Source organism: Hemicordylus capensis, chromosome 4 (assembly GCF_027244095.1).
Source record: "Hemicordylus capensis ecotype Gifberg chromosome 4, rHemCap1.1.pri, whole genome shotgun sequence".
NCBI classification, from domain to species: domain Eukaryota; kingdom Metazoa; phylum Chordata; class Lepidosauria; order Squamata; family Cordylidae; genus Hemicordylus; species Hemicordylus capensis.
The window spans coordinates 315,890,156-315,917,273 of record NC_069660.1 but is presented as its reverse complement, the minus strand read 5'-3'; the positions used below and the strand labels follow the sequence as shown (position 1 = coordinate 315,917,273).

General features: G+C 46.4%; 1 protein-coding gene across 6 annotated transcripts in view; it reads left to right on the top strand.

Moving 5' to 3' along the window:
• The window catches only part of TSNARE1 (t-SNARE domain containing 1), a 610,667-nt gene that overhangs the window by 210,111 nt on the left and 373,438 nt on the right, over positions 1–27,118 (top strand). For all 6 annotated transcript variants that reach the window (XM_053249800.1, XM_053249796.1, XM_053249799.1 and 3 more), the window contains exon 4: positions 754–823. In XM_053249800.1, the coding sequence (XP_053105775.1) occupies positions 754–823 (70 nt within the window). The remainder of the gene's footprint in view (positions 1–753; positions 824–27,118) is intronic.

The window sequence follows — 27,118 nt, the reverse complement described above, 5'->3', positions numbered from 1 at the left end:
ATTTTCATTTCCAATCCCCTTCCTAATGATCCCTAACATGGAATTGGCCCTTTTCACAGCTGCCACGTACTGAGTCTTCCAACAGACACTTTCAACGAGCTGTCCTCCATGACCCAAAGATCTCTCTCCTGGTCAGTTACCGACAGCTCAGATCCCATCAGCATCCTCACAATCTGTTGTGGATTTCACTACCCTAAATAGTTTAGGGTTGTCTTCATTCCCCCAAGGTGAAATATCTGATGGATTTTGAGAAAAGCTGTCAAACCCAGGGCCAGGAATCGCAGGCCAAGTGTCAATGGCCAGGAATAAAACCAAGAATTCAAACTAGAGGTTACACTGGGAACCATGGCTTGAGATTGGAGAATAAACCAAAATTTGGAATGAAACAAGCCGAAAGCCAGCCTAAGAGGTCTGTTTCTGCCCCAGAAAAGTCTTGGCTCACACAGGAAGCTTTTATACTTCTTTTTATACTTTTATACTTCTCCCTGTTGAGAGGAGTCGATGCCCACTCTGGGTGGGCAGAGTCACTCTGAAGACCAGAAACCCTTTATTGCCCAGAGAATATTCTCCTGGGCTGTAGCCCTTGTAGCTCCTGCAGATGCCTGAAAAAGTGTGCAGAATTTTGGTCTGATTTTGGTAAGAACCGGGATCTCCCTCTTGGGGCTGGTGCAAGGGAGACTGAGTTACTAAATGGTTTTTTCTTGAAAGCTGCCCTAGAAGATGTTGTGGCTGATAATTCTCTTCTTCCGACAGTGACGACTCTGGAAAGGAGCCTCAAGTCCCTGGGGACACCAAATGACACACCAGAGCTGCGTGATGGCCTGTGAGTCTCTTTCCTATAGCTGCAGTTATCAGTCACCCTTTTTTCTTCCCATTTCCTCATCCATCCTTTTTGTGTATTGGGTTTCCGTGTGTTCCTTTCAGTCTGTCCTGTTATTTTATCCCTGGCTTTCCTAAGCACTGGTGGGGAAAAGGTGCTCTGGGCATTCTAAAGCATCATTTGATTTGGGGATGGAGAGAATGGTACATAGAGGGGGAAAAAACCAAATCCACAGGACATGTTACACAGATGGTAACAGGAATTCTGAAAAAAGAAAAGAAAAAAGAAAAGGAACCATTTCTGATGTATTTAGATAGGCATTAATTGTGATTCCACCTTTTAATGTAAGAACCTTTAGTGGATTAATTGATGCAAGAGGATCCAGTGAACAGGTCTGGGTCTGGCCCACATTTCAAGGGATTGGGCCCTCTGTTTACCATCTACAAGAGTTAGGTTGAGAGAACCTCATTTTAGCAGCATTTTGGCACATGCCCTGGCTCCGCCCTGAGCCATTAAACTGCCCTGAGCCATTTTGGAAGGGCAGTATACAAATCAAATCAAATCTGGGCATCAGCATGTGGTCTGGGGGCACATGATAGAGCATCCTTGCCAAAGCTGGACAGGCTTGGCCTGCTTGATCAGTGTCTGGATGGGAGATTCCCTGGAATCCCTATGTGTTGAGTACCATGATGGAGGAAAAGGGGGGTGTAAGATGGACCAAGCCACCTAAAGGTGCAGCAGGGAAATGTCTTGACTAGCAAACAGAAGGTTGCCGGTTTGAATCCCCTCTGGTATGTTTCCCAGATTATGGGAAACACCTATATTGGGCAGCAGCGATATAGGAAGATGCTGAAAGGCATCATCTCCTACTGCGTAGGAGGAGGCAATGGTAAACCCCTCCTGTATTCTACCAAAGACTAGGGATGTGCGTTTCGTTTTGGATACAAAACGTTTTGTGAACAAAACAGGCTATTTCGGCTGTTTTGTAGCCAAAACAAAACACCCCGTGCTCAAAACAGAAAATTTTGTAGCCAAAACAAAACCTCCCTGTTTCGCATACAAAATGTGTTGTTGTTTCGGCTGTTTTGGAACTCCATTTTGCAATCGCAGAAAGTCTTTCTCCTTCAGTCTCCATTTTGAATTTTGACATCTGTTTGAATTTCCAGCCCTTCCAGCCAGCAGATTGGCCAGCGAAAGCATGGGCTGATGTGCTGGCAATTGCCTCCTTATTCCTTTTAAGCAAATTTAAGGGTAAATTTTACCCTCATTAGCCAGTGGGGCAGTGTGCGTTTCACACTGTTGTGTGTAGATCAATTGCATTTCGGGCGGGGGGGAATGTGGATGTGTATGACCTTTGGAAATCTGCCTTATTTTTTCCAAAGCTCTGCTGTTGTTGATGTGTGATGTTGATGTTATTTGGGGGTGGATTCAGGGCAGAAAGGGGGCTTTGGGGGCAGAAGAGTGGTTCAAGTGGTAGTGCCCCAATGGGTGCCTGCTGCCACCCAGATTCCAAAGGAATTGGGAAAAGGGCTGATTTTTAAAGAATTTCTGAAGTTGAAATGTCTTTGGGGCAGATTCGGGCAGAAAGGGGGCCTGAGGGGCAAAACAGTGGGTTGGGTGGCAGTGCCCCAAGGGGTGCCTGCCACAACCCAGATTCCAAAGGAATTGGGGAAAGGGGCTGATTTCTTAGGAACTGTTGGAAGTTTACACTTCTTTAAGGTCCCCCCACCCGGGAATAATGGAGGTTTCAGCAGACCTATAACTCCACATGGGGGGCACTGGGGTGGCTGGGAGTGAGTGGTGGTGTAGTTCACATAGGGTGCCAACCGCCCCCATGGGGTTCTAACCCATGGGGTGCTGGGTTCTGTTGTTTCTGAGGTGCTCTGAGTGTAGATTCTCTGGTAGCATATGAGATTTTCAATGATTCTTCTGCCCAATTCCTTTGAAATAATTCTGGCTGCTTCCTTGCCCCCACTGGGCACTACCACCCACCCTACTCTGCTCTGGGCCACCCCTTTCCCCCCAACATGAAGCTATACTTTTGCTAAAACCTCAATTCTTCCCTAAGTGAAAAATCCTATACTTCAAAAATTCACCAAAACCCAGCCCTTTGCCCAATTCCTCTGAAATTTGGGTGGTAGTTTCCACCCATTGGGCACTACCACCCCCACCCACTAGTTTTTCCCTGGGGCCATTTTTTTAAATCCAAAACATGTCTTATTCGGATTTTGCAATTTCAAACAAAGAACAAAATTGGGGTATTTCGGATTGGCTGGTTTTGAACAAAGAACAAAATGGGTGTTTCGGATTCGGGCAACCCCCCCCCAAAAAAAAACAGGAAAAAACCCCACAAACCCTAAACAACCACAGGGTTCCATGTTCAGGAGTTGACACTGACTAGACAGCACACTTTAAGATGTACCAAAAGTATTTAAAAAGTAGAGTCTGGGCATCAGAAGCAGCCTGGACCCAGGCTAAAATTCAGTGTAGCACTGCCCCTTGTGGTAGCTTGCAGGGCTGCAGCAGCTTTTCAGCTCTCTGTCTCTAGGCTGCCTTTGCCTAGTGCTATTGATCACTGGCTGCTCTTGCAACAGGAAGGATATGAGAGTTTTCTCTCTGAAATAAGCCTTGGCTCAGTATCAGCAACAACAACAGATATTTATATACCGCTTTTCAACCAAAGTTCCCAATGCGGTTTACACAGAGAAATAAAACTAAGCAAACAAGATGTCCCCAAAGGGCTCACAATCTAAAAGGAAACATAAGACATTCACCAGCAACAGCCACTGGAGGGATGCTGTGTTGGGGCTGGATAGGGCCAGTTGCTCTCCCCCTGCCCAATAAAGAAAATCACCACTTTTAAAAGGTGCCTCTTTGCTTCGTTAGCAAGGGAGAATTATCCAGGTCATTTAGTCCTGGTTGATGAGGTTTCCTCATCTCTATTCTTGACGTGTCCCTGGACTCCAGCTTTCTGCTTGATTCTGGCTCCTGATTTGTCTATCCACTTTCCAGTCTCTGACTTTAGCTGCCTCTCCTGCTTTATTCCCTGAACAGAATTCCTGGTTGTCCATCCAGCTCTCCCAGGCCTGACTTTGGGCCCTCAACCCTCCAGTGTCCATGTCTAAGCCCTGGCACTGGACTTGGCATACCCCAATAAACTCACCTCCAGAGGAGATCCATGTTGGAGCCAAACTTTTGTAGTGCCACCTGCTGGCTGGCTCTTGCAGTCAAGAAGAACTGATCCCTTTTACGAATGTCATTTTTGGAAGGGCGGTATATAAATCAAATGAATAAACAAAATAATGAAAAGAGTTGGGTGCTTCTTGGAATGCAAGAGGTGGCTAGCATGTGGCACAACAAAAACCACGTGAGGTCCTTGCTCAGTGTGTACAGAGGGTATAATTGCACGAGAAAGTAGTGCAGAATCCTGCAGCCTTTGACCTTGGTGGCTGAGGATGATGGGAGCTGTAGTCCTACAACATCTGGGGATGTGAGTTTGAGAACTGCTTGCTCAGGGGATGGAGTGCACCTCACAAGCTGTACACTGGGATAGCCTGCATACACACAAGTAAAAAAAATCGACATCTGCGCTCCAACAAATCAGGGATTTTAACACAAAACACTAAAATTAGACCTGCCAAAGGCAACTAGTTGCCAACAAACTACTGCTCCTTTGTCCCATCTGGGTGCTCTGAGCCTCAAACATGAGGAAAGAGATTGAGATGTCGCTTTCTTCTCCCTCTCCTCGACTGTTGCTTCTTTTGTGTCTATCTTCCCTAATAAAGAAGAGAATTCCGCCACTCACCTGATTTCCCAGATTTCTGATAAGGAGTGGGGGAAACTCAAGGGTGTGTGGAATCTCATTGTATTTTGGCAAAGGATAGTATAATTGTATTCCCTGCCACAAAACTCTTGGAGTGGTTTGCAGAAGCCACAATGACTGCCAAGTTCATCCAGTAAAGGGCAATAAAACACCTCTTCCCTTTGTGGCTTAGATATATTTGGATGCCAAGGGTCTCCACAAGGATGCTCCTTCCCTTGCATGTGAAGGACTCTGATATAGCAAGGGACTTGGGTTTTTTAAACTTCCCTCTAATAGGATCAGACAACTAAGGCATGGGTTGGAGATGAAAGGCTGTGCTCAACTCCCTCCTGGATTGCTGTAAACACAAAAGACTGGAGAGGAAAAGAGCACCTTTCCTTTGTTTCTGGAGTAGGATCAGAACTCAGAGGAAAGCAAATGGGTCCTCCTGGTCCCACTCTGGAAATGCTCTAATCCTGCCTAGAGATGTGCAAACTGTCTCAAGACTGAGCCAGTTTGCTATCGAACCGGGACGGCTCGAGGGCTTGCCTTCAAGCCAGACTGGGCCCGGTTCAAGCCACCCCCCGCAAACCTGGTTCTGAGCCAGTTCTGAATTCTAAGGGTTTTTTTGTTTTTTTGTTTTTGTTTTTAATGTTTTTAACCAGACTCATTGCCAGGTCTGGATCGGTGGCTGCGGGAGGGGGATCTCTGCCATCTCGCCAGGTCACCCAGGGGACAATTGGGCATGCACGGCAGCCTCCAAAATTGCCACCACCACTGGAGGAAGGCCCAGAATGCCCCCCAAATGGACCGAACCAGCCTTTTTTAGAGTGGGAGAAGGCTGGTGGGTGGAGGCGGAGATGGCAGAGAAACAGACACCCCGTGGCTGCCGCCGCCACAGACCTGGCAGTGAGTCTGGTACAAAATAAATAAACCAACAAACAAATATTTTTTTGGGGGGGGGAAATAGAACTCCCCCAAACTGACTTGAATTCCAGTTGAGCCGGGGGTATATTTAGTAGGGATGGGTTTCACCAAACCAAACATGCCCAGTGGGGTTCGAGTCCAGTCTGGGATCAAACCAAACTGAGCAAACTAGTTTTGTGCACACCCCTACTCCTGCCAGAAGCTGTAGTTCTTCCACTGATTTTGATGGTGCTGAGCTCTGCTTATTGTGCAGGTAAATTTCTCAGCCTCATTTGGCAGGGCAATTTGGATAACTCTGGGTACCAAGCGCTGACATGCACACTATGGTGACCTGCTAGAGAGTCATGTGGATTCACACTGAGGGCCACACTGCATACTACATATCAAGCCCATAACGATTATAATTATTATTTTTAAAATTTATATCCTGTGGCTCCAGTGGAATACTCCTCGGGCCAGCTAACAGCAGTAAAAGTACTATAAAGTTTAAAACAACAAAAGAAATAAAACACAACATAAAATGAAGTAAATTAAAACAAACAATTAAAAATGAACAAATAAAAATAGCAAAAGTCCATCAGTTTATCATTAAAGTATTTTAAAAGACTCTCTAAACAGGTGGGTTTTGAGATCTTTTTAAAAAAAAACCCTAAGGGAGGGAGCATGGCAAAGTTCTTCTAAGAGGGCATTCCATAGCCAAGGGGCCACAACTGAGAAAGCTCTGTTTCTTGCCCCCACTAACCAAAGCTCAGTCAATGGTGGGGCCGCGAGCAGGGCTCAAGATGATGAGTGAAGGGCCCTTGTAAGTTTCATTTGGGGAAATGCGATACCAGAGATACCCCAGCCGCAAACTGTGTAGGGCTTTAAAGGTCAAGACAAGCACTTTGAATCTGACCCAGAAGCAAACTGGTAGCCAGTGAAGCTGCTGCAGGATAGGTATAATCCTCAATGAGGGACTAGCACCCATGATCACCCCTGCAGAAGCATTCTGGACCAGCTGAAGCTTCCGAACCATCTTCAAGGGCAGCCCCATGTAGAGCGCATTACAGTAATCCAATCTGGATGTTACTAGTGCATGACTGACTAAGGTCAGGACTAACTTCTCCAAGTAGGGTTGCAGCTGGCATATCAGACATCCCTGGTAAAAGCCACCATAGCCTCCATCTGTGCCTCCACTAGGTCCAGAAGCACCCCCAAGCTGCAAACTTGGTCTTTCATATGGAGTGTGACCCCATCCAGGACCAGAGCTACCTCACCACATGGATAATCAGTTTTTACCAACCCAGAGCACTTCCATTCGGTAGGCCAAACCACGAATTTCTGCCAGGAGTGCATTCTGCAGCCCAGGAGCAGCTGCAGAGAAGACCCAGCTCCGAGTCGTCACCAGAAGTACCGGTGATAACAGGAGACGGACCCCTCCCGATGACTTCAGGGTGTGGTGGGGATCATACAGAAGAATCTAATTTTTAAATTCCAAATAAATAAATAAATAAAACGAAGCAGATCATCATCTGTAGGCTGTTCTGCATTGGATGGATCAGGGCTGGATCAAGGCTGTTCCGTCCCTTGAGTGGGGGAATCACAGCACCCCCCTTCCCACCCTTGCCTTGGTTGCTATCTCAGTGGCGACAAAGAATGATACCAGCTCGAGTCATGGACACATAGTAATGTGGGGCTTGGCCTTGACTCTGTCTGGTGCTGTGTCCTTGTGAGCCTCACGGGATGCAGAAATGCTTTCCGGATCCTTCCCCACCTCGGCACCACTCCTCACTCCTCTCAAGCTACTCACCTATTTCTCCTTGAGCATTCTCTGATTTAGAAGGTGTTTAGGGAATAATGGGGAAGCATTTGGTAGCTTGATGGCTTTTATTGTTTACATTTTTAAGTAGGGCTTTAATTACATAGTAAAACTGTCACATCTCTGAAGTCTGTACACATCTCTGCTTCAAAGGACGTGATTAAGTCGGGGTCGTGGCAGGAATATGGAGGGAGGGAAACTTTGTGGGGGAAAGGGGGAAAATAATTAATGGATTTGTCTGTAATGTAGTTCTGAAAAACCCCATAATATGAACACCTGTCGGAGGTGTATGCCTGGTGGGTATGAGAAGGGGGCCGAGGTAATCAAGATGCAGAGAAACCCAGGAGGCGGAAGCAAATGCAGGTTGCTCCAGCAGAGGACAGGGAGATCAGAAGCATATCATTTTCAAGAGCACCAAGAAAAAGACAGAAGGATCAGTCCAATTGCCATCAGAGAAGGTACCCCAACCCAATATCCTCTGACTTCCCCATGATCCTTCCAGCTCTGAGAGGTCGGATAAGATTTTGTGTACATTTCTCTCTGCCGGAATAACATGGGCTGTGTTTGATGCCTACAACCGGTTTAGTGTCCTGCTTCTCCAGTCACAAGAGGAAACCAATAGAAAATGCACATGGATACGTGGTACAGTGCAGACGAGGGCTTAAAAGAAATCTGTAATGTTGAACATGTGCAGCTCAGCTGAACAGGGCATTTGTGCAGTGCTTGCAACCCTGCTTCTGAAGTCCAGATGCTCACATGGGGAGTGATATTTGCCAGTCCCCTTCCTGGAAGCATAAGAACATAAGAACAGCCCTGCTAGATCAGGCCCAAGGCCCATCTAGTCCAGCATCCTGTTTCACACAGTTGCCCACCGGCTGATGCTGGAAGCCACCGGCAGGAGTTGAAAGTATGCCCTCTCTCCTGCTGTTATTCCCCTGCAACTGGTACACAGAGGCATCCTGCCTTTGAGGCTGGAGGTAGCCTATAGCCCTCCAACTAGTAGCCATTGATAGACCTCTACTGCATAAAGTTATCCAAACCCATCCTAAAGCCATCCAGGTTGTTGTCTGTCACCACATCTTGTGGCAGAGAATTCCACAAGTTGATTATGTATTGTGTGAAAAAGTACCTCTGTTTGTTGGTCCTAGATTTCCCGGCAATCAATTTCATGGGATGACTCCTGGTTCTAGTGTTACGTGAGAGGGAGAAGAATTTCTCTCTATCCATGTTCTCCACACCATGCATGATTTTATAGACCTCTATCATGTCTCCCCACAGTCATCTAAATAGCCCCAGGTGTTGTAGCCTTGCCTCATAAGGACAGTGCTCTAGGCCCCTGATCATCTTGGTTGCCCTCTTCTGCACATTTTCCAGTTCTACAATGTCCTTCTTTAGATGTGGTGACCAGATCACTGGTCACCACATCTAACTCTATGCAACCTACAAATAGTTCTCTGAGGGTTGTGTAGCCCTCAGACACTTACTTCCTGGCCATGGGAGCACTCCCCAGGAAGGGGGAATTAGTGAAAATCACCCCCCACCCCCGAGTGAGCTCCTGCACTCCAGCATCGGGGCTGGTAGAGCTGAATGGAAGGCTTTTCTGACTGCATGCACACAGTGTTAGGCCATTCATCTGTTTGTTTATTTCAAATTTGTATACTGCCCCAAACATCTGTCTCTGGGTGGTTACTATGGCAGTCCCTGGAAGGTATCCTCTAAGTATTTCCCAACATACTTTACCATACATTTCACTCATAATGAGGATGAAGAAATTATACAGATATGGAGTGGCTTGTTATGCAATGTTTTGTTTGTGGGTTCCTGAATAAAAACCAGAGATTAAGAAATCACCTGTGTGTTCTCTATGTATATGTGTTGAGGGCTTACGGACTTTGCTACATGATTGTCCTGAACTGAGGTCAAAGATGGACTGGAAGCAGGCTAATAGGCTGAGACCCTTTGTCAGTAGGAAAGGTATCCTGGGTTGTTGCTCTTGGTCCCAGTTTGTAATAGCTGGGTTGGGCCACCAGGAGGCATCTAAGCCCTGTACTGCCTGTGTTGGTGGGCCTTGCTATCTTCCAACCCCACAGGCCTTGGGCCTAGATGGAGAAGGGATTGCCCTCCCCCTGGGCTTGATCAGCTGCTGGACTTTATTTGTTAAAGCATTTGGTTTTTTCCCCTCCCAGAAGCCTCCTTAGAATGATACTCTGAGGCAGGTCTCACAATCAGTGAGACCCGCTTTTGCCAGTTTTGCGGGGAGAGTGGGCTAAGTCCGCTCTCCCCACAGAAGATCCAGGCGGGAGCCCTGGGCGGCCAGATCGGCCACCCACACGGTTGCCGGCTCCATGCATAGGGCATGCTGGCGAGACCCCTGGATCCAGGAGGCGGCTTTTTGCCTCCCCTCCAGGGGTCTCCTCATGAGTAACAATGCCATGGCTACTAATGATCTTGAACACCAGGTTTGCGGAGCGCTTGCTCCGCAAACCCGGTTTAGGGGGGGGTACTTAGGCGGGTTAACCACCTGGGAGCAACCGGGCTTGCCTGCGAGCCCGGTGGCTCCCATGATCAGGCAAAATCGGGCTAGGCTCCCCTAGCCCGATTTTGCCTGATGGTGGGAATAGCCCCTATGAGGCTGTTCTCATGTGCACCCTAACCCAGGCTAGGGAAGCCCAGCGTGGGTTAAGCTGCAAGTGAGAACTCTTGGGTATGGGCCCAGTACCAGCAGGGTTGCATCTCCTAGCCCAGCTTTGTAGCCCGACTCTTAGCCAGGTTTCAGAGCTTGACTGAGCCTTTAACCCAGGCTCCAAGCTTGTGTGTTCACTGGGGCTGTGTTTAGCCCCAGCAGACATAGAGACAGGTGCCTAGAGTGTCCATCTCCTGGGGGAATCCCCCAGTGCATTGTGCATGTCGCTCACTGCATTGTGGGATCTCCGGAGTCCAGGACGTGTCATCCGGGCCTCCAGAGCTCCACGTTGCAGGCACTCAGCATGGATCATCTATGAGTGTGTTCTGTGCTCCCAGCAACTTTGCAGCCATCATCTGGGCGGGGGGAGAAGGTAAGTTTGACCAGCCTCCCCCTGCCATCCGCCCACCACCCTGCCTGCACAGTCATGTGGACGACCTCATTGTGATGATGTAGTATCACATTAATGATGTATTCTGGGAGGAAAAAATGGCATTTCCCTCACTGCTTCCAGTAAGCCCCTGCTTTCACTCCCCTTTTGCCCAGTTTCAGTCCCCCACTCCTGGGGGGGGATGCAAAAATGATGCCCCCAACTTTAACACTTTTGAATGAGGTCCAGCAGTTGTGGGGGCCATTATCTCCCCATTCCTAATCCAGGCCTGTTCTGCCTGGGCTCAAACTACTTCCCTTATGCAACAAGAGATATTATGTAAGAAATGTCAAACTGATACAGTCTAGTGCGTCATTTATAGCCCTCCACCTTTTCCGTGGCACATCTGTCCATGCCCAAGAAAATTGTCCCTGATGAAAAGGAGGGCTGTGTGGGAATGCAGGAGGCACAGCTGGGTCCATATCATAGCCCGAAATAAAAACTGGGGACAGGACCGGGCAGAGCAAGGTTTTCCTGAGCCTATGTGGCATGTGTGTGTCTGTGTGTCATACAGAAGCTTTTAAGTATTGACATGTTATAATGGAGGATCAGATTTTAATATTTCTTAAGGTTTTGTTGTTCTGCTTGTATAAGCTTCCTGAAAGTGATTTCCATAAATATTTTGAAATGATGTTTTGAGTCTGTTAATATGTTAAACCCTTCAAAGTAATACCTTCCCGGTTTAATGTCAAAGCTGTTTGGATTAAGTTTATCTAGTCACAGTACATTTATCATGCCTGGTATCTGATTTGATGCGGAGGACCTCATTGAGTTGGCAGGGGGGAAGTGGCAAAGAACGCATTATTCACACATCTAATCTGATCCATAAATGGTACGAAGCCAGTATAGTTAGGGTGGGATTGCGCAATGTCAATAACGTGCGCATCACTCAGCCATGCTAACACTGGGCTGTTTCGTAGAACCACAGGGTTGTATTTATTCCACGTATATACCCCTCTTCCTTGTAGATTTTAGCATGGTGTACACAGATCCCCACCTCTTATTTTATCCTCCCCATGACCTTGTGAGGTAGGTTAGGCTTCATGACTAAGAGGGTGTTCACACAACCAGAGATCCGTGGGTAGGAGAGGATTAAATCAGGGATCCCTGGTTGTCTGGGGAACCGGGAGCCCTCCTGACCCAACCAAGCTAAACCTGGATTGCCCAGATTTGTTGCCCAGGTTAAAAGTAAAATAGGAGAATAACAGAGCTTGTCTTACCTTCTTCTGTGCAGCTGTGCTTTTTAAAGCTGTTCCCAGGCTGCCGGCAGCCATTTTAACCATAGAGCTGGATGGAAAGAGGGGCCAGGCAGAGCAGAGCTGCTGCAATAGTTTGGGCTGCCTCTCCTCTGCTCCTGCACTGCATTTTGGTATCGCTGGAGGCCCCAGCAATCAATCTTACACTGCTACACTGTTCATGTGGGCGCACAAGCAGCACAACCCAGAGCAGGTTCTGGTCATCTGCCTTCCCTCCAATTCCTCCCCCAACCCCAGTGTGGTTGTGTGAACAAGTTCCAAGTGTTGATTATATAAAACACGGGCCTGGCTCACACGATCATTCAATTCTAGGTTTAATGTTGTAAACTGCCCAGAGACGCAAGTTTTGGGCAGTATAAAAATAGATAGATAGATAGATAGATAGATAGATAGATAGATAGATAGATAGATATAGATAGATGTGGGTTACCCACATTAGCATGATTGTGTGAACCCACACCAATGTGGGTTATGGCCCAAGAAGAATCTGAGATCCCCACCTAGTTGTGGGTTCACACAAACATGCTAATGTCAGTAACTCACCATAAACCTAGATTTGAATGATTGTGTGAACCAGGCCTTGGTCTTTCTAGTCAGAATCCAGCCCTATGCCCACTGTGCTACGCTCACTGCAACACGTAAAGAATACACTTTACAGTCCCTTTGCTTTAAGATATCATCATTTCTACCTTGAAATAAGAGTGTCCTTGAACTAAAACAGTCTTGTGGTCATAGTGTTCCAGCACCCAGTTTCCATTAGAGGGACAGCAGGATTAGAGAGCATGTAAGTCTCAGTGGAGGCCTTCTCAATCCAGGATGAACATGCATAGGGTGTGGAAGTTGCAGGCTCCACCATTACCCTGTACATGTTCGTTGTGAATGCCTGTACTGTGCCTATGTGCATACACACACATAACTGTAAACACCTCTCTGCATGATTGGGAACCCAGCAAATGCATAGGCACATTGCAGATAAGAGGTGGAACGTGCAGAGGGCATGGTGGGCAGAATATTTTATGCTCACGGAGAAGCCCCCTTCAAACATTTGCAAAGGGCTGGAGACACTGAAAACATAATATGAACTGGAGGGAGGCAGCTAAAATGTAAATGAGGGACCATCTTGCTCTGAGGGGAGGAGAGAAGAAAGAAGCAACAAAGCCTAATGCCAAAAATAAAATAATAAACAAACAAATAAGATCTGCCATCTTCATAATATTATGGTGATTTGGGCCTAAGCCTCTGTCCAGGGTCCTGAAATAGCCTGGAATAGAATCAAACAAGTTGGAAGGGGCCTTGAGGATCTAGCTGAACTGTCAGACAGGATTATATATCTCGTGAATTCCTAGCAGAGGCCTCTGAGAAAGGAAAATCTCCAGCCTCCCTTAACAGCGTATTATATTGCTGAACAGCTGATATAATTGGCAATCCCTTCCTAATACTTAACCTAAATCTACCTCCCTGAAGGTACCTCCATAAATCTACCATTCCTTCTTATTCCATCCTCAGTGGAGAGGGTGAAAGGTTCACCCCTCTCCCCACTTATTTCAGAGACCACATGCCTTCCCAAACAGAGGCCTTTTATATTTTTGTGGGGAGATCTTATTGGTTTCAACACAATTTGAAAATGACTGGTCGAGAGAGGCTCTGAGGTTTCCCAAAGGTTTCTCAGCTTTCCTACTTCTCATTTTAATTGTGGTGTGTGTGTTTGGGGGTGTTTTATGGTTTGTATTGTTTAACTGGCTTTAAGGTTTGAAATGTGATTTTAATGGAGTTTTACTGTGTTTTAACTTTTGTAAACTCCCTTTAGATGTCTTATGAAAGGCAGAATAGAAATTGAACAAACAAATAAATAATTAAAGGCAGAAAATGTGGAGCCACTGATCACAAGATTCTGTAACAAGAAGCCTGCCTCCAGATTTTAGGCAGTTTCCCCCCAAAGACATGTTTTCAATCCAAAGAGAGAAAGAACTGCCTCTTTAGAGAAATGTCTGAAGTGTGGATTTGAAAATGCCATTCCCAACCATTTCACTTTGAATGGTGAAGATCATTGATTGAATGGAAAGAGCCCACGGGAAGAGAGTTGCTTAACATTTCATGTATGCAGACACAGTGTCTGCTGCTGTCAGGGATAGGCATTCATTGTACAGCTGAGTCCTTCAGAGGGCTGACATGTTAATCCCAAACAAGCTGATATTTAGTGAAATCCGTACATTGGCTCGATGTAAGGGCTGGCTGATTCCTGGAGATTTGTGTCAGGCCGCAAGCAAGAAGCCACTTCTCTTTCAGATGGTGTGACATCTCTGATCATTTGTCTTTGCCAGGCCAAGGAGTTCTTTCCGTTGCCTTGTCTACCGGAGCAATTAGCAGTTTAGTCTGGAGCAGTTCCTGTTAGGGCTCTTCGAGGTGTTTCTCAGTCTCTAACCCACAAGGGATCAGCAGTGCCATTTATTTGGTGAAGCAGGAGTTCTAGCATGCTAGTGGGGATACTTTTCAAGGAGCTGAGTACCATGTGTTTGTGGAATGGTCATTGATCAGTTCATATGATTTGTCTGTTTCCAAGTAAGGAGTCCTGATCTTAAAAACAAAACAAAACCCAAAGCTTCTTGCCAAGATATTGAGACAGCTAGGAAAGAAGAATTAGGAGGGAGAAGGGAGGGTGGGTGGGGAGGACAATTGGTTGTTGTCACTTCCAAGGAGATGGCAGTTTTATGGCAGTTGCATACTCTCATCTTCACTGGTGTGTGGGGTGGGGGGTTGCACAGAAAAAGAATCTATTTAATGCACCTCTAAACTAGGGACCAGCAGATTCCTTCAGTTCCATCCCATCATTGCCCGACCTTCCAAGATACCTTGTCTTCTGCTCCATATGAGTTCCAACAGGAGCTGCAGATTTTGGAATCCCCAAGGATTATGGGCATCAACCCTCAAAAATAGGTTTAAAACATCCTTCTTTGTTTGTGTTTCTGTGGGCAGTTTTTGGGGGGGAAGGGGTTACAAAAGTGGGGGGAGTGTGGCTGTTGCAAGAGAGGAACAGTGAGTGAAGGCATGCCCTCACCTCTTGCCTGCAGGCTTCCCAGAGGTATCTGGTGGGCTGTTGTGTGATACAGGATGCTGGACTAGATAAGCCTTGGGCCTGATCCAGCTTGACTATTCGTATGTTCTTATGATGAGAGATGTATTCCAACAGCATCTCAGGATCAAAGACTGAGAACCCCTGTCTTAACTGGTCTGTGTGGACTGCCTTGAAGGATGAACTTGTTTTTTGTTTTTTTTCTCAAATGAGCAAGGTCCAATATGACGAATTAGTGATCCACTGGCAGAATGGCCTATAAGACTGGCTTATCATTTTAACGTCAGTACTCATTCATGGAATACTCTATCACTTCTTCCTGTTCCTTGCCTTTTGACAACTTCTCTTCCTCGGAGCTGAAACCTGGGAGCAATTTGCAGCTGTGACTCACCATTTGTTAAGGCCAGCTATCTTGGGTACAGTCATTAATTCAAAAACAGGTTAAAGTCATCCATGCTGAGTATGCTTCCTGTTTATCAGGAAACAATGCTTTCCCAACTCTGAAGGTTTCCATTGAACATTTACAGTATGCAATTGGTAAATAGTGTTGGTGTTGAGTGCCTGAGACTCTGTATGGCAAATGGCTTCGTCATGCTGAAGTGCCGGTGTGTCAGCTCACATTGTTGAATACTGAGGTTTCTGGGGCTGGGTAGAGCAGATTAGTGGCAAAGAGAGTGAGAATTGTCAGTGGGAATGAGGAAGTGCCCATTTCAAATCTCACTTGTTCCAGGATCTGAGCAGGTGGCCTTCGGCAAGTTTTCTCCCCACTCAGCTCTAGGTTTCGATTGTGCACAGGAATGAAGAGAGGAGACCCAATTTGTTGAATCAGACAAAGACGATCACTTTGCTAATAGTCAACACTTCAACTCAATTTAAATGTAACTTATATTCCACTGTATGCATCCGAGTCTTGTGGAGATGAGATGAGGGAGAATCTTTCTCTACCGTCATCATTCCTATACCTCCATGCTTCCAACCTGGGTCAAAGCCTTGGTGCAGCTATTGTGCTCCTCAAAGCCTACACAGCAACAATTCTCCCACCAGCAAAAGGTCAAATCTGGTTAAAAAGTTAATCAGGATTAGTGAGCCCTGTAGAACTGATTACGAGTACCCAGAATTTCAGGCAACCCTAGTCAAAGCATTCCAGTTAACCAGCCTTTAACCAGGATGGAAAACTAGGATTTTTAACCAGGATCCTTGAGATTGTATATACCCAGTCTGTGGTTTGTGATTGTGTGAATCACCTGTGGGTTGTGATTGTGTGGATTGTGATTGTTCCTCTCCCCCTTGATGCCTCAGTAGTGGATGGGAGATGCTTTTGTGCTACTCTGTCCTCCTCCTCCTCCTCCTCCTCTGGGAGGTTAATGTCCCTCAACCTGTCCATCTCCTGGAGACAAGTCCATCTCCTCACTCCTTTGGTGTCCCTCCTACCCCCTTCAAATAAGGCTCAAAAAACCCTGCAGCATTGTGGGAAACTGTGTCCTACTTATGAAAGGGGCCTGGACTCTTCTGAGGCTTCACCTCCTTGAGCAATAGACCCACCACCAGACTAGCCACCAGCCACTCAAGCCACCTCGTCACCTATTTTACTCCACTGCCTCTCTCCTGCCTCTCCTGCCTCTGTGCTTGCTCCATCAAGAGATTGGTGAGATGCCAGTGAAATCTCTACCCTTCTCTGACTGCAGGAGGGCTCCCATTGTCCAGAACAACCCCTTAGCTCACACTGACCTCACAAGCTGCTATATATATGAAGGTCATCTCAACCAAATTAAAATGCAACCACACCAAGGTGTACCAAGGTGTGGTACAGAAGGGCCCTCCAGCATTTCAGCAGTAGATGGAAAAGCCCCTTGTTTCCATGACCAATTTGGGTCAATTTGGGTGAAGGAAACATCCTTCTCGGTTCCAGCATGCAGCTGACTCGTCCTATGCTGCAATTGCTGGGTGGGATTGGTTGGTATCAAGCTAACAAGAATAGTCTTGGGGAACAAGCTTTGTAGCCTTACATACCCAGTCAATAACTGCCTCTCACTGGTTAACACACACAATGCAGGCAGCATGGCTTAAGAAAAAGAAATGGCTTTATGAAAAAGAAAGAGAAGGAGAACTCCAGAGAGGAGGGGAAAATGCATTAATGTAAATATATATCTCCAGAGGCCCAGTGTGTTTTGGCAAGCCATTTTCTTCTAGGGCACTGCAGTAAACGTGCAGCAATGTTGTTTCTCCCAATGGGATGGATTTCCACCAATTCGGACCATCTGCTACTTCGGCATATATTATTTCACACCTTTCTGGAGTTTGCCACCTCTTTCTTTTTCTGCTGCTGGTCTGAGTGCCCTTTTCCCTGTGACACAGAATGACATGGCCATTTGCCTTCACCTATTCCTAACACACACACACACACACACACACACACACACACACACACACACACACAGCTACAGCAGATCAGGAACAGAGAGCAGAAGCCTGTAATCTGGGAATAAGAAGAGGGCTGTGGTAAGGATTAGTGAGACAAAACTTTGGAAGCACTTCTAGTATAAATGCTAGCTTTGCATCCAGTCATGGCTGGATAGAAGTAGAGTCCCCCATGCATGGGAACCGTGCCTTTCTTGGCGTGTTTTGAATGGACTAGAGCACAGCTAGAAGCGCTGTTCTCATGACTATCAGTTTCAAGGTAGGTGTTACCTTACCAGAACTGCATGGAAACGCTGACTGGACACTTTGGCTAAGCTTTTAAGCCTTGCATGGGGAAACAAACTCAAATTAGAGTGCAGTCCTGACCCAGTATCAATTTAAGCAAGCAAGGTGTCTTGGAACATTGAATTTTCCCATTCAAATTGAAAATAACCATGCTAATATTATAATGCCCTTATGCAAATCTGTGGTGCAGCCACATCTGGAGTACTGTGTACAGCTTTGGTCATTGTATCTTAAGAAGGATATAGTGGAATGGGGAAAGGTGCATAAGAGGGCAACCAAAATTATCAGGGGCCCAGAGCAGCTTCCTTAGGAGGCTAGGCTGCAGCATCTGGGGTGCTTTATCTTGGAAAAGAGGTGACTAAGGGGAGACATGGTCGAGCTGTATAAAATTATGCATGGAGTGGAGAGGGTGGATGGAGAGAAATATTTATCCTCCTCTCACAACACCAGAACCAGGGGTCACCCCATGAAACTGAAGGTTGGGAAATTTAGGACTGACAAAAGGAAGTACTTTTTCACACAGCACATAATTAATCTGTGGAATTCCTTGCCATGGGATGTGGTGATGAACACCAGCTTGGATGGCTTTAAAAGGGGCTTATACACAGGGGCGTATCTAGGGGTAGGGCAGGCAGGGCACGTGCCCCCGGCGCCACTTGAAGGGGGGTGCCATTTTGTAAAATTATTATTTTTTAAAACAAATGGCTGCCAAAAACAAAATGGCCACCGTGCATGCTCAAATGGCCTCTGTGAGGCTCGAGGTCATGCCAGGCTTTGCAGAGGCCATTTGAGCATGCACAGTGGCCATTTTGTTTTCAGTGGCCTTTTTTTTTTAAAAAAAAGATTATTTTTAAAAACGGCCACTGCACATGCTCAAATGGTCCCTGCGTGGCCAGCGGGTTGCCGGGGAATCATTGCAAACCCCCCCAGCCTTCAGGAAGCCCCCCAAAGGGGCTACGGGTAAAAAAAATAATAATAAATATATAATATAAGACACTGTACACATATTCAGATTGGCACTATGTACAGAGAATCAGGGCTTGTGAATACTGAGCTGACGCTTAAGAGCTAGGATTGTATTCATTTGCTCTTACTTTGCTTCTTGTGATAAGTGAGTTAAATGTGATGTCTTGCTAATATGGCTATTAATGGTGAGTTTGTCTTTGAATCAGTGTGAAACCCTTAATATTAAGGCCCACTGGGAGTTTCTTGCTCTCTTTCTCTCATTTTAACTGTCTTTCTGAAAGACTAGAATATATTCTAAGCAGTGACACAGTTTACTCTGCATATCCTTTAATTATTTACAGAGTATCTGGGAAAAGTCAAATTCTCCATTGATTTTTAAAACTTATGTAGTGGTGATGCTACAATGCATAGTAGAGAATTAGACAGGCACTTCTGTTTAGTTTTCCAAGTACATCTCCACATAATAGTTGGGTATTTCATAGGGAGGTGCAAAAAATTTCGGGCACAGATCGATCTGTGCCCGAAATGAGCAATTTCGGGTGATTCGGGGCCGAACTGAATCACCATCGATGCCTCCCGATATTTTTCGGGGCCGAGCTGAATCTCCCAAATTTCAGGCCCAAAAAATTCAGGTGATTTGGATCATGACAGATTTTGGGGGATTTTTTGATGTTTTAGTGACTTTGGGGCAGTTTGGGGGTATAGAATGGGATCTGGGCAAAAAGAGTGGGGTGGGGTGGTAGTGCCTAATGGGTGCAGGCTACCACCCCAATTTCAGAGGGATAGGGCAAAGGGCTGATTTTTTTGGAATTTCTGAAGTTTTTGTGTCTTTGGAGCAGATTGGGGCATATTGGGGCAGAAAGTGGGGCCTGGGGCAGAATAGTGGGGTGGGGTGGTAGTGCCTAATGGGTGGAGGCTATCACCCCAATTTAAGGGGGATTGGACAAAGGGCTGATTTTTGGGGAATTTTTGAAGTTTTTGTGTCTTTGGGGCAGTTTGGTGGCAGAAAGTGTATCTGCCCCAAAAGGGTGGGGTGGGGTGGTAGTGCCTAATGTGTGGAGGCTACCACCCCAATTTCAGGGGGATTGGGCAGAGGGCTGATTTTTGGGGAATTTTTGAAGTTTTGGTGTCTTTGGGGCAGATTGGGGGCAGAAAGTGGATCTGCCCCAAAAGAGTGGGGTGGGCTGGTAGATAGTGTCTAATGGGCGGAGGCTACCACCCGTCCCCAATTTCAGAGTGATTGGGCAGAGAGCTGGATTTTGGAGAATTTCTGAGGTTTTTCTTCATAAGGTGCAGTGTGCTAGATTGATATTCATAGTAAATGAGAGTGTGAAAAAGTGAAAGTGGGGTCATGAGAGTTCTTTAATTGAAAAAAAATCTCATCTGCTATCATTGAATAATTCACAGCTCAGAAAATAAGGGAAAACATCCCTTCAGAAAAACTTCTGAGGTGTGAATTCTCATTCAATGATAGCAGGTGAGATTTTTTTCAATTAAAGAACTCTCATGACCCCACTTTCACTTTTCTCATGGCCCCCCAAATTTTGCCCCTGGGCCCGTTCCCCCCCCCCCGAATCAATTCGGATTTGGATTAAATCCAAATCCGAACCGAATCAAGGGTGATTCGGGTGGCCCATATTCGGGCACAAAACAGAACAGGGGTGATTCAGTTCGGGTCCCAAACCGAATCACCGAAAATCCGAATTGCACACCCCTAGTATTTCATGAGTCCCCACATACTGAAATTTGTAGTTTCCCAGCATTTTTTGGTCTGGCTAAGTCCACTGCTAAATAGTTTTTGAAATATTAAAAGATTAATGAGCTTGACTTGTATTTTTGAGCTGATATTATGGTAAAGTTATCTGAAAGATGGGTGTCAGATGCTTGGACAGGGGGCGCAATTTCAGTGTTTGCCCTAGGCGCTATTTTCCCTAGATACGCCTCTGCTTATACAGATTCATGGAGGACAGGTCTATCAGAGGCTGTTAGTCTGGTGGCTGTGAGCCATCTCCAGCCTCAGAGGCAGGATGCCTCTGAATACCAGTTGCAGGGGAGTAACAGCAGGAGAGAGAAAGGGCAGGCACATACCTCTTGCCTGTGGGCTCCCCGGAGGCATCTGGTGGGCCACTGTGTGACACAGGATGCTGGACTAGATGGGCCTTGGGCCTGATCCAGCAGGGATGTTCTTAAAATTGCAAAGGAGGAGAGAGACTTGGTTAGGAGTTTCAAAGCTTTATTAAGGAAAAACTTGGGGAAGTTATAGAACGTGAAAGGGGTTTGGTAAGGAAGTTCAATACATGGTGTGCCGTTGCCTAGAAAATAATAGGGCACTTATTTAGAAATCTTAATAATAGTTCTTGAGTAGAAGGAGCAGAGAAGCTGGCAGAGCCCATGTGATAGAGATGTGTTGGGATGGAAACACATGTTTGGTGCACAAACGTCATTTGGGAGCCCCCTTGAGAGTAGGGTGCAGGGCAGAGTGAAGGAAAGAGGGAGGAACGAGGGGTAGCAGCCACAGCTTGTGTGTGTGAGAGTCTGTGGGTAGCAGCTTCCAGTGGCTTCCATTCCGGGCTATGAAGACATGTGGCTTACCAAAGGCAAATATACCCCCCACCAACATGTCCTGGGGTGGTATTGGGTCAGTCAAGTGGCTGTCTCTATCTGGAGGGTAGGGCAATTGTCACATGACAAAAGTATCCATTACTAAAGTGTACTTGATCAGTGCAGGTGTGCCCTCGATGGCAAGGGATTTTGGAATGTGCTCCCTGTTGAACTAAGAGCCTCCCCATCTCTGGCAACTTTTAAAAAGGCACTGAAGACACATTTATTCACCCAGGCTTTTAATTAGCTTTATAGTTTTAATATTTTTAATATTGGGTTTTAAGTGTTTTAAAGGATTTTAATTGTAAACCGCCCAGAGATGCAAGTGTTGGGTGGCATAGAGATATTTTAAATAAATAAATAATAAGAAAGTGAGACAAAGACAAATTCAACTTACGCATGGGTGTTTAGACCGATGTTTGCTCATGTACTCGAAACTGGGCATCTTAGATGCAAAATGCAGATATTTCATTTAGGGATGAGCTCTCTTCCCTAAAGCTGGTTCCTTCATCATTGCCAGTCACTCAGTTAAGTTAATGGGGGTGGGAATGACCATGTGTCTGCTCATTCCACGGAGTGCTTATGCCTTATCTCTGGATGGGAGTCTCCCTCCCAAGACAACTTTTCTTTTGATGGTCTACTAGCTAATTTCACTCCCAAAGTGAGTTGTCTGGAACATCCTCTTGCAGCCTTTGAGTCTTTTTACCCGTTTTAAGCCTGGTGCCAAGCTTCACGTGCTAATGACCAGCCCGTGCCAAGGGGCAGTGGCTGCATATGGATATGACGAATATCAATACACCGCTTATCAACAAAAGCTCCCAAAGCAGTTTGCATCGATATAAATAAATAAAATGGCTCCCTGTCCCCAAAGGGTTCACAATCTTTTTTTTTAAGTATGAGGTGAAAAGTTCACTAGAGGCTTTTAGATGGCACCTTGGGAATTTCACTGAATTAAAGTGAGGGGGGCCTTTTGTGCGACCCAAAAATACTGCTACATGGCAACAAAGGAGGCAGTAAACCCACCTATTCAGGCTTGTGTGGAGCCATGGAAATTCTGCCGACCCAGCCTTTCCAAACCTCCATAACCCAGATCCTCTATTAGGCTTGTGCATTTTGATTCAGCAACAAAACATTTTGTGTCAGAAAATGGCTATTCCAGACATTTTATACTCCTCCCAAAAATCAAAATTGCAATGACAAAGACTTTTGTTCTCTAACTGAAATGACCCTGCTTTGGAACTGAAAGTTTTGTTCTTTTGAAAACGTTTCGTACCTCCATTTAGCGAGCGAGCAAAGTCTTTCTCCTAAGTCTTCACTGAGTCCTGGACTCCTGAACTCCTGATGTGTCGTCTACTTGAATTTCCCACCCTTCAGGCCTGCAGATTGGCAGGTGAAGGCAGGGCCAGATGTGTGGCAGAATGGCAGTTTCCAGAGCGGAAGGATCTAAGGAGCTTGCCAAGAGCTCCTTTCTTTGGGTGGGTGATGAGGCAGCGGCGGTGGGCACGGTCATGGCAGGGAGGCAGCGGAGGAGGCAAATGGCTGGGTGAGGAGGCAGCGGCAGCGTGGCCTGGCAGAGGAGGCGACAGGCGAGCGGGCAGGCAAAAATGGCATGGAGGGAGGGAGCCTGGTGTGGAGATAAAGCGCTGATGGGGGGGTGGGGAGGGAAAGCTGCTGGTGGTGGGAGGAGGACAGGGACCTCTGTAATGACGGGGAACAGACTGGGGCAGAATGGAGGGGGTAGAAACATTAAGCATTGTATGCTGTCCAGATTTTGATGCCTTCTGGGTAGGTAGGAAAATGGGGAACAGACTGGGGCGGAAGGGTGGGGGGAACTGGCAATTTGGTTTCGGAATCCGATAAAATTGGCTCCAAAACCGAAAATGGGGCATTTCGGCAGGGTTGAATTCAGACCCTTGCCAAATTGGGGGGGAGGGGCCTTCGGATTCAGCCAAAAACAAAATGTTAAAAAACTGAAATGCACACCCCTATCCTCTACGCTGCTCTAAATGGAGGTAGGAGAACAAGAGAGCCCTCTTATCTCAATCCTTTGGTCCTCTGGGCGCATGCAATATTTTAAGCTGTTCCCGGAACCCAGCGGCCATTAAAGCAATAGAGCACTGCAGCTACAGGGGCTTCCATCTGTGATTGTGCCGCACACTCTATGGTTGTTTCCCTGAAATGCCTTCAGTAGGGCTGGATTCACCTCTTGCCCCAATCAGAGGCAGCTAATGATGTAATGAAGATTCCCAGTATATTGGTGGTGCAGTTCATTGTGGGACACCCTTTTCCGTTCTTGATGGACTCAGCTCCCTATTTCTGCATTGGAGAAGCAGATGCCTTGGTTGTCTGGATGCAGGGTTTGCAGAGCCAAATGGCAGTTCTGCTCATCTGTTTGCAGCAGGAGACCTCCCCCACCAGAAAAGCACCCCCCAAAAAATGGTTGTGTGAATGAGCCTAGAGTCTAATACTCTATCTACATATTTGTAGATGCTCATTTTAAAAAACTTTTGGATGTGTTATTTGATTGCGAACCACCTTGAGACATGTGTTATAGGCAGCTTTGCCGGAAGAATACATATCAGAAGCTCAACTGTTACACTGATGGGCAAGCATTCTCTTTCCGGAAAGCACTTCTGCCACACTGGATGGTAAGGAAAGGTCAGTTTGCATTTCAATTATAGATCTCATCTTCGAGGTTTAAAAGGACACTGTTAACTTCCCAAGAGGTTATTTTCCTTGTCTTGTTTTCATTTATATTCATAAACCCTCTCAGTATTGTGTAAGGTTCAGCAGGCTACCCAATCTCTTTGCCAAACATATGCCCAAATTGGATCTCAATCTCCCTGCTTCCGGGCTGTACTACTTCAGGCTGCCAGGAGGGGGCAGGGTATTGCAAACAGCAACCTACAAAAGGATGTGGCTGTGTGGACAATTGTTCTTCCTGACATTAGCAGCCCTCAGCTACCCCAGGACAACTGTCCACTTAGTAACTGTGCACTTGCACAGTGCTGGTTGCAGCAAACCCACCCACTCCATGACTCCTCCACCACAACCTCACTGTGTGTGAAATGAAGACCAGGAATCCTTGCCCACCTTGATCAGCCAGCTGGTGGTAGTTTCACCATCCCTGAGATGAATTACAGCACAGTAGAGAGCAGGGTGGGTGGCAGGGCTGGGGAGGGAATGTGCGGGAGGAAGCACAGTCTCCTTCTAGGGATGTGCAAACTGGTTCAAATTTGAACCAGTTCAGTTCGGTGATTCGAATTTGAACCGAACCAAGCATTGGGTTCAACCTGCCGGTTCGAATTCAAACCGAACTGAGCCTGGTATGTTTTGAACTGGTTTGAACCAGTTCAAGCTGGTTTGGGCCTCCAACACTTGATTGGGTGGTAGGCATCCATGGGTGCCAACTACCACCCAAACCCCAAAGCAATCGGATACTCCTACAATTTTTAATGAATTTTAGAAATTTGTATTATTATTGCCCATTACTCCCTATGTGGAGTACTTAGGGACAAAAACCTGGGGTGGGGTGCCTACCACTCACCAAATGGCAAAGCAATCAGAGACTCCTGTGATTATTTGTGATTTTTTGAAGTTTTTTTCATTTTTTTATTCCTCCCATAGGGAATAAAGGGGATACCAGCAAATGTATCACTTCACATCAGTGGGGAAGGGGTAGCAAATGAGAGTAGATTCATGGTTTGTCAATCTCATATGCTGCCAGAGAATCTACACTCAGAACACATCAGAAACAACAAAACCCAGTACCCATGGGGTGGTTGGCACCCTCTGTGCACTACACTACCACTTGCTCTGGGCCACCCCAGTGCCCCCCACAGTGCCCCCACATGGGGCTGATTTTCCCCCAAATGCTTTGCCATTTGGTAGGTGGTAGGCACCATAGGGAATAATGGGCAATAATAATAATTTCTAAAATTCAATAAACATCGTAGGAGTGTCCGATTGCTTTGGGGTTTGGGTGGTAGTTGGCACCCATGGGTGTCTACCACCCAACCCAGTTTTGGAGGCTCAAACCAGTTCAAACTGTTTTTTTTTTCAACATTGGACCGGGTCTCGCGATCAGTGAGACCTGGTTTTTCCGAATGCGCGGGGAGGGAGCCCTGGGCAGCTGGATTGGCCACCCACATGATTGCTGGCTCTGTGATGGAGCCAGTGGGGGCTGGGGAGCTTGGGGTCCACGTGGCCCCCAGAAGCTCCAGTATGCCCTGCGCGAGTGTGCAGGGCATACTGGTGAGACCCCCGGAGCCGGGAGGCAGCTTTTTGCCTCCCGTCCAGGGGTCTGCTTGCGAGTAGCCATGCTGCAGAGCCGCGCCGTGGCTACTCACGATCAGCTAGCCCAGGTTTGAGAAGCGTTCACTCCACAAACCCGGGCTAAGGGGAGGGGTACTTGTGCAGGTTACCCGCTCTAGAACCACCGGGCTCGCAGCCGAGCCTGGTGGTTCTCACCATCAGCAAAAATCGGGCTAGCAGAGCTTAGCCCGATTTTTGCTGATCGTGGAAATAGCCCCAATGTGTTTTATTTGTTATTGTGTTAAATTTTAAATTACTTTTATTATTTTATTGCTGTAAGCCACCCTGAACAGTAATGTACAGCAGGGGTGGGATGTAAATATTTTAAACAAACAAACACACACACACACACACTTCACCCTCTTTTGTCTGAAGGCTGAGTGGGAGCTCTGATTCAAGGATTCTATGTACCATTCTGAATCCTGTTCTCTCCCCCACATAGATCTTAGACCTAAATTTCAGGGTCCAGGAAATATTAGGCTAAGGATGGTGTCAGAAAAAATATATGGCTGGTATGTTGGATTCCCCACCACCTGCTAACTACTGACATCATAGATGCTATGAACAAACCTTTCCTCCCCTGTCATCTTTAGCTATGCCTGACTAGCCAAGTGTCTAACTCAAAAGCTGGTACAAAGAGTAAAAAGTGCAAAGGTTGCCAATTTGGAAGATCATTTATGGGACCAAAACCCTTAACTGAGTCAGTGACAAGCCAATTTAACTGTATCCAGGACCAAAAGAGTTTGCAAAGCTTGTTTGTGTTTCTGTTTTACTATTTGTTTTCTAATATGAGCAAAACCAGAAACTCTGGCTTTTCCCACTGGAAGCTCCCTTGTCTGTTCTATACCTATTTCATCTCATCTGAATTACACATGGGAGACAGGCAATTAAATCTCCCACAACCCAAGGCAGAGGAATGCTTCTTTAAGCACTTTGAATGTAATGTCATTGTATTCTACTGAGAAGCAGACGGAAAGGAAGAACAAATAAATACAAGGAGAGCAGAGGTCACAGAAGGAGCAAGCAGCAAGAAGGGAAGGGGTGAAACAACCCCTACTCACTACTGCCACCTGCCCTGTTCCGATTTCAGCCTCCAAAGTGGCTTTTCAATAGGCCTGTCCACATAATTGTCAAAATGAAGGCTGGAGGTGTAAAGCCCAGTTTTGGAGGCTAGTGAGGACCCATGATAATCCCTTCAATTTAGCTTGCTCAAATATGGGTAGGAGAGAAATAGAGCTCCTTCGCTTGATGTCTTTGATCGTGTGTGGCTATGTTTGTAGTAGAGAGCAGTGGCTACAGAGGCTGCTGTGTATGTGCCGCTCTGCACTAGAGATGTGCAAACCGGTTCAAATTTGAACCGGTTTGGTTCGATAGTTCAAATTCGAACTGAACCAGCCATTAGGTTTGAGCGGTAGGTTCGAATTTGAACTGAACTGGGGGGTTCGATTCAAACTGGTTGGTTCAAACTGGTTCAAACCTCCAAAAGTGGGTGGGGTGGTAGTTGGCACCCATGGGTGCCTACCACCCAATCCCCCAAGCAATTGGACACTTGTATGATTTTTTAAATGAATTTTTGAAATTTATTTATTTATTTCTCATAGGGTATAATGGGACTCGACCCACTTTTGGAGGTTTGAACCGGTTCAAAATGGTTCAAATTTGAACCAAACTGGGTGGGGTTTGAGCAAAACCAAAACTGAATTTCCCCCTCCCGGTTTGAACCCGGTTCGAATTCAAACCGAACCGGG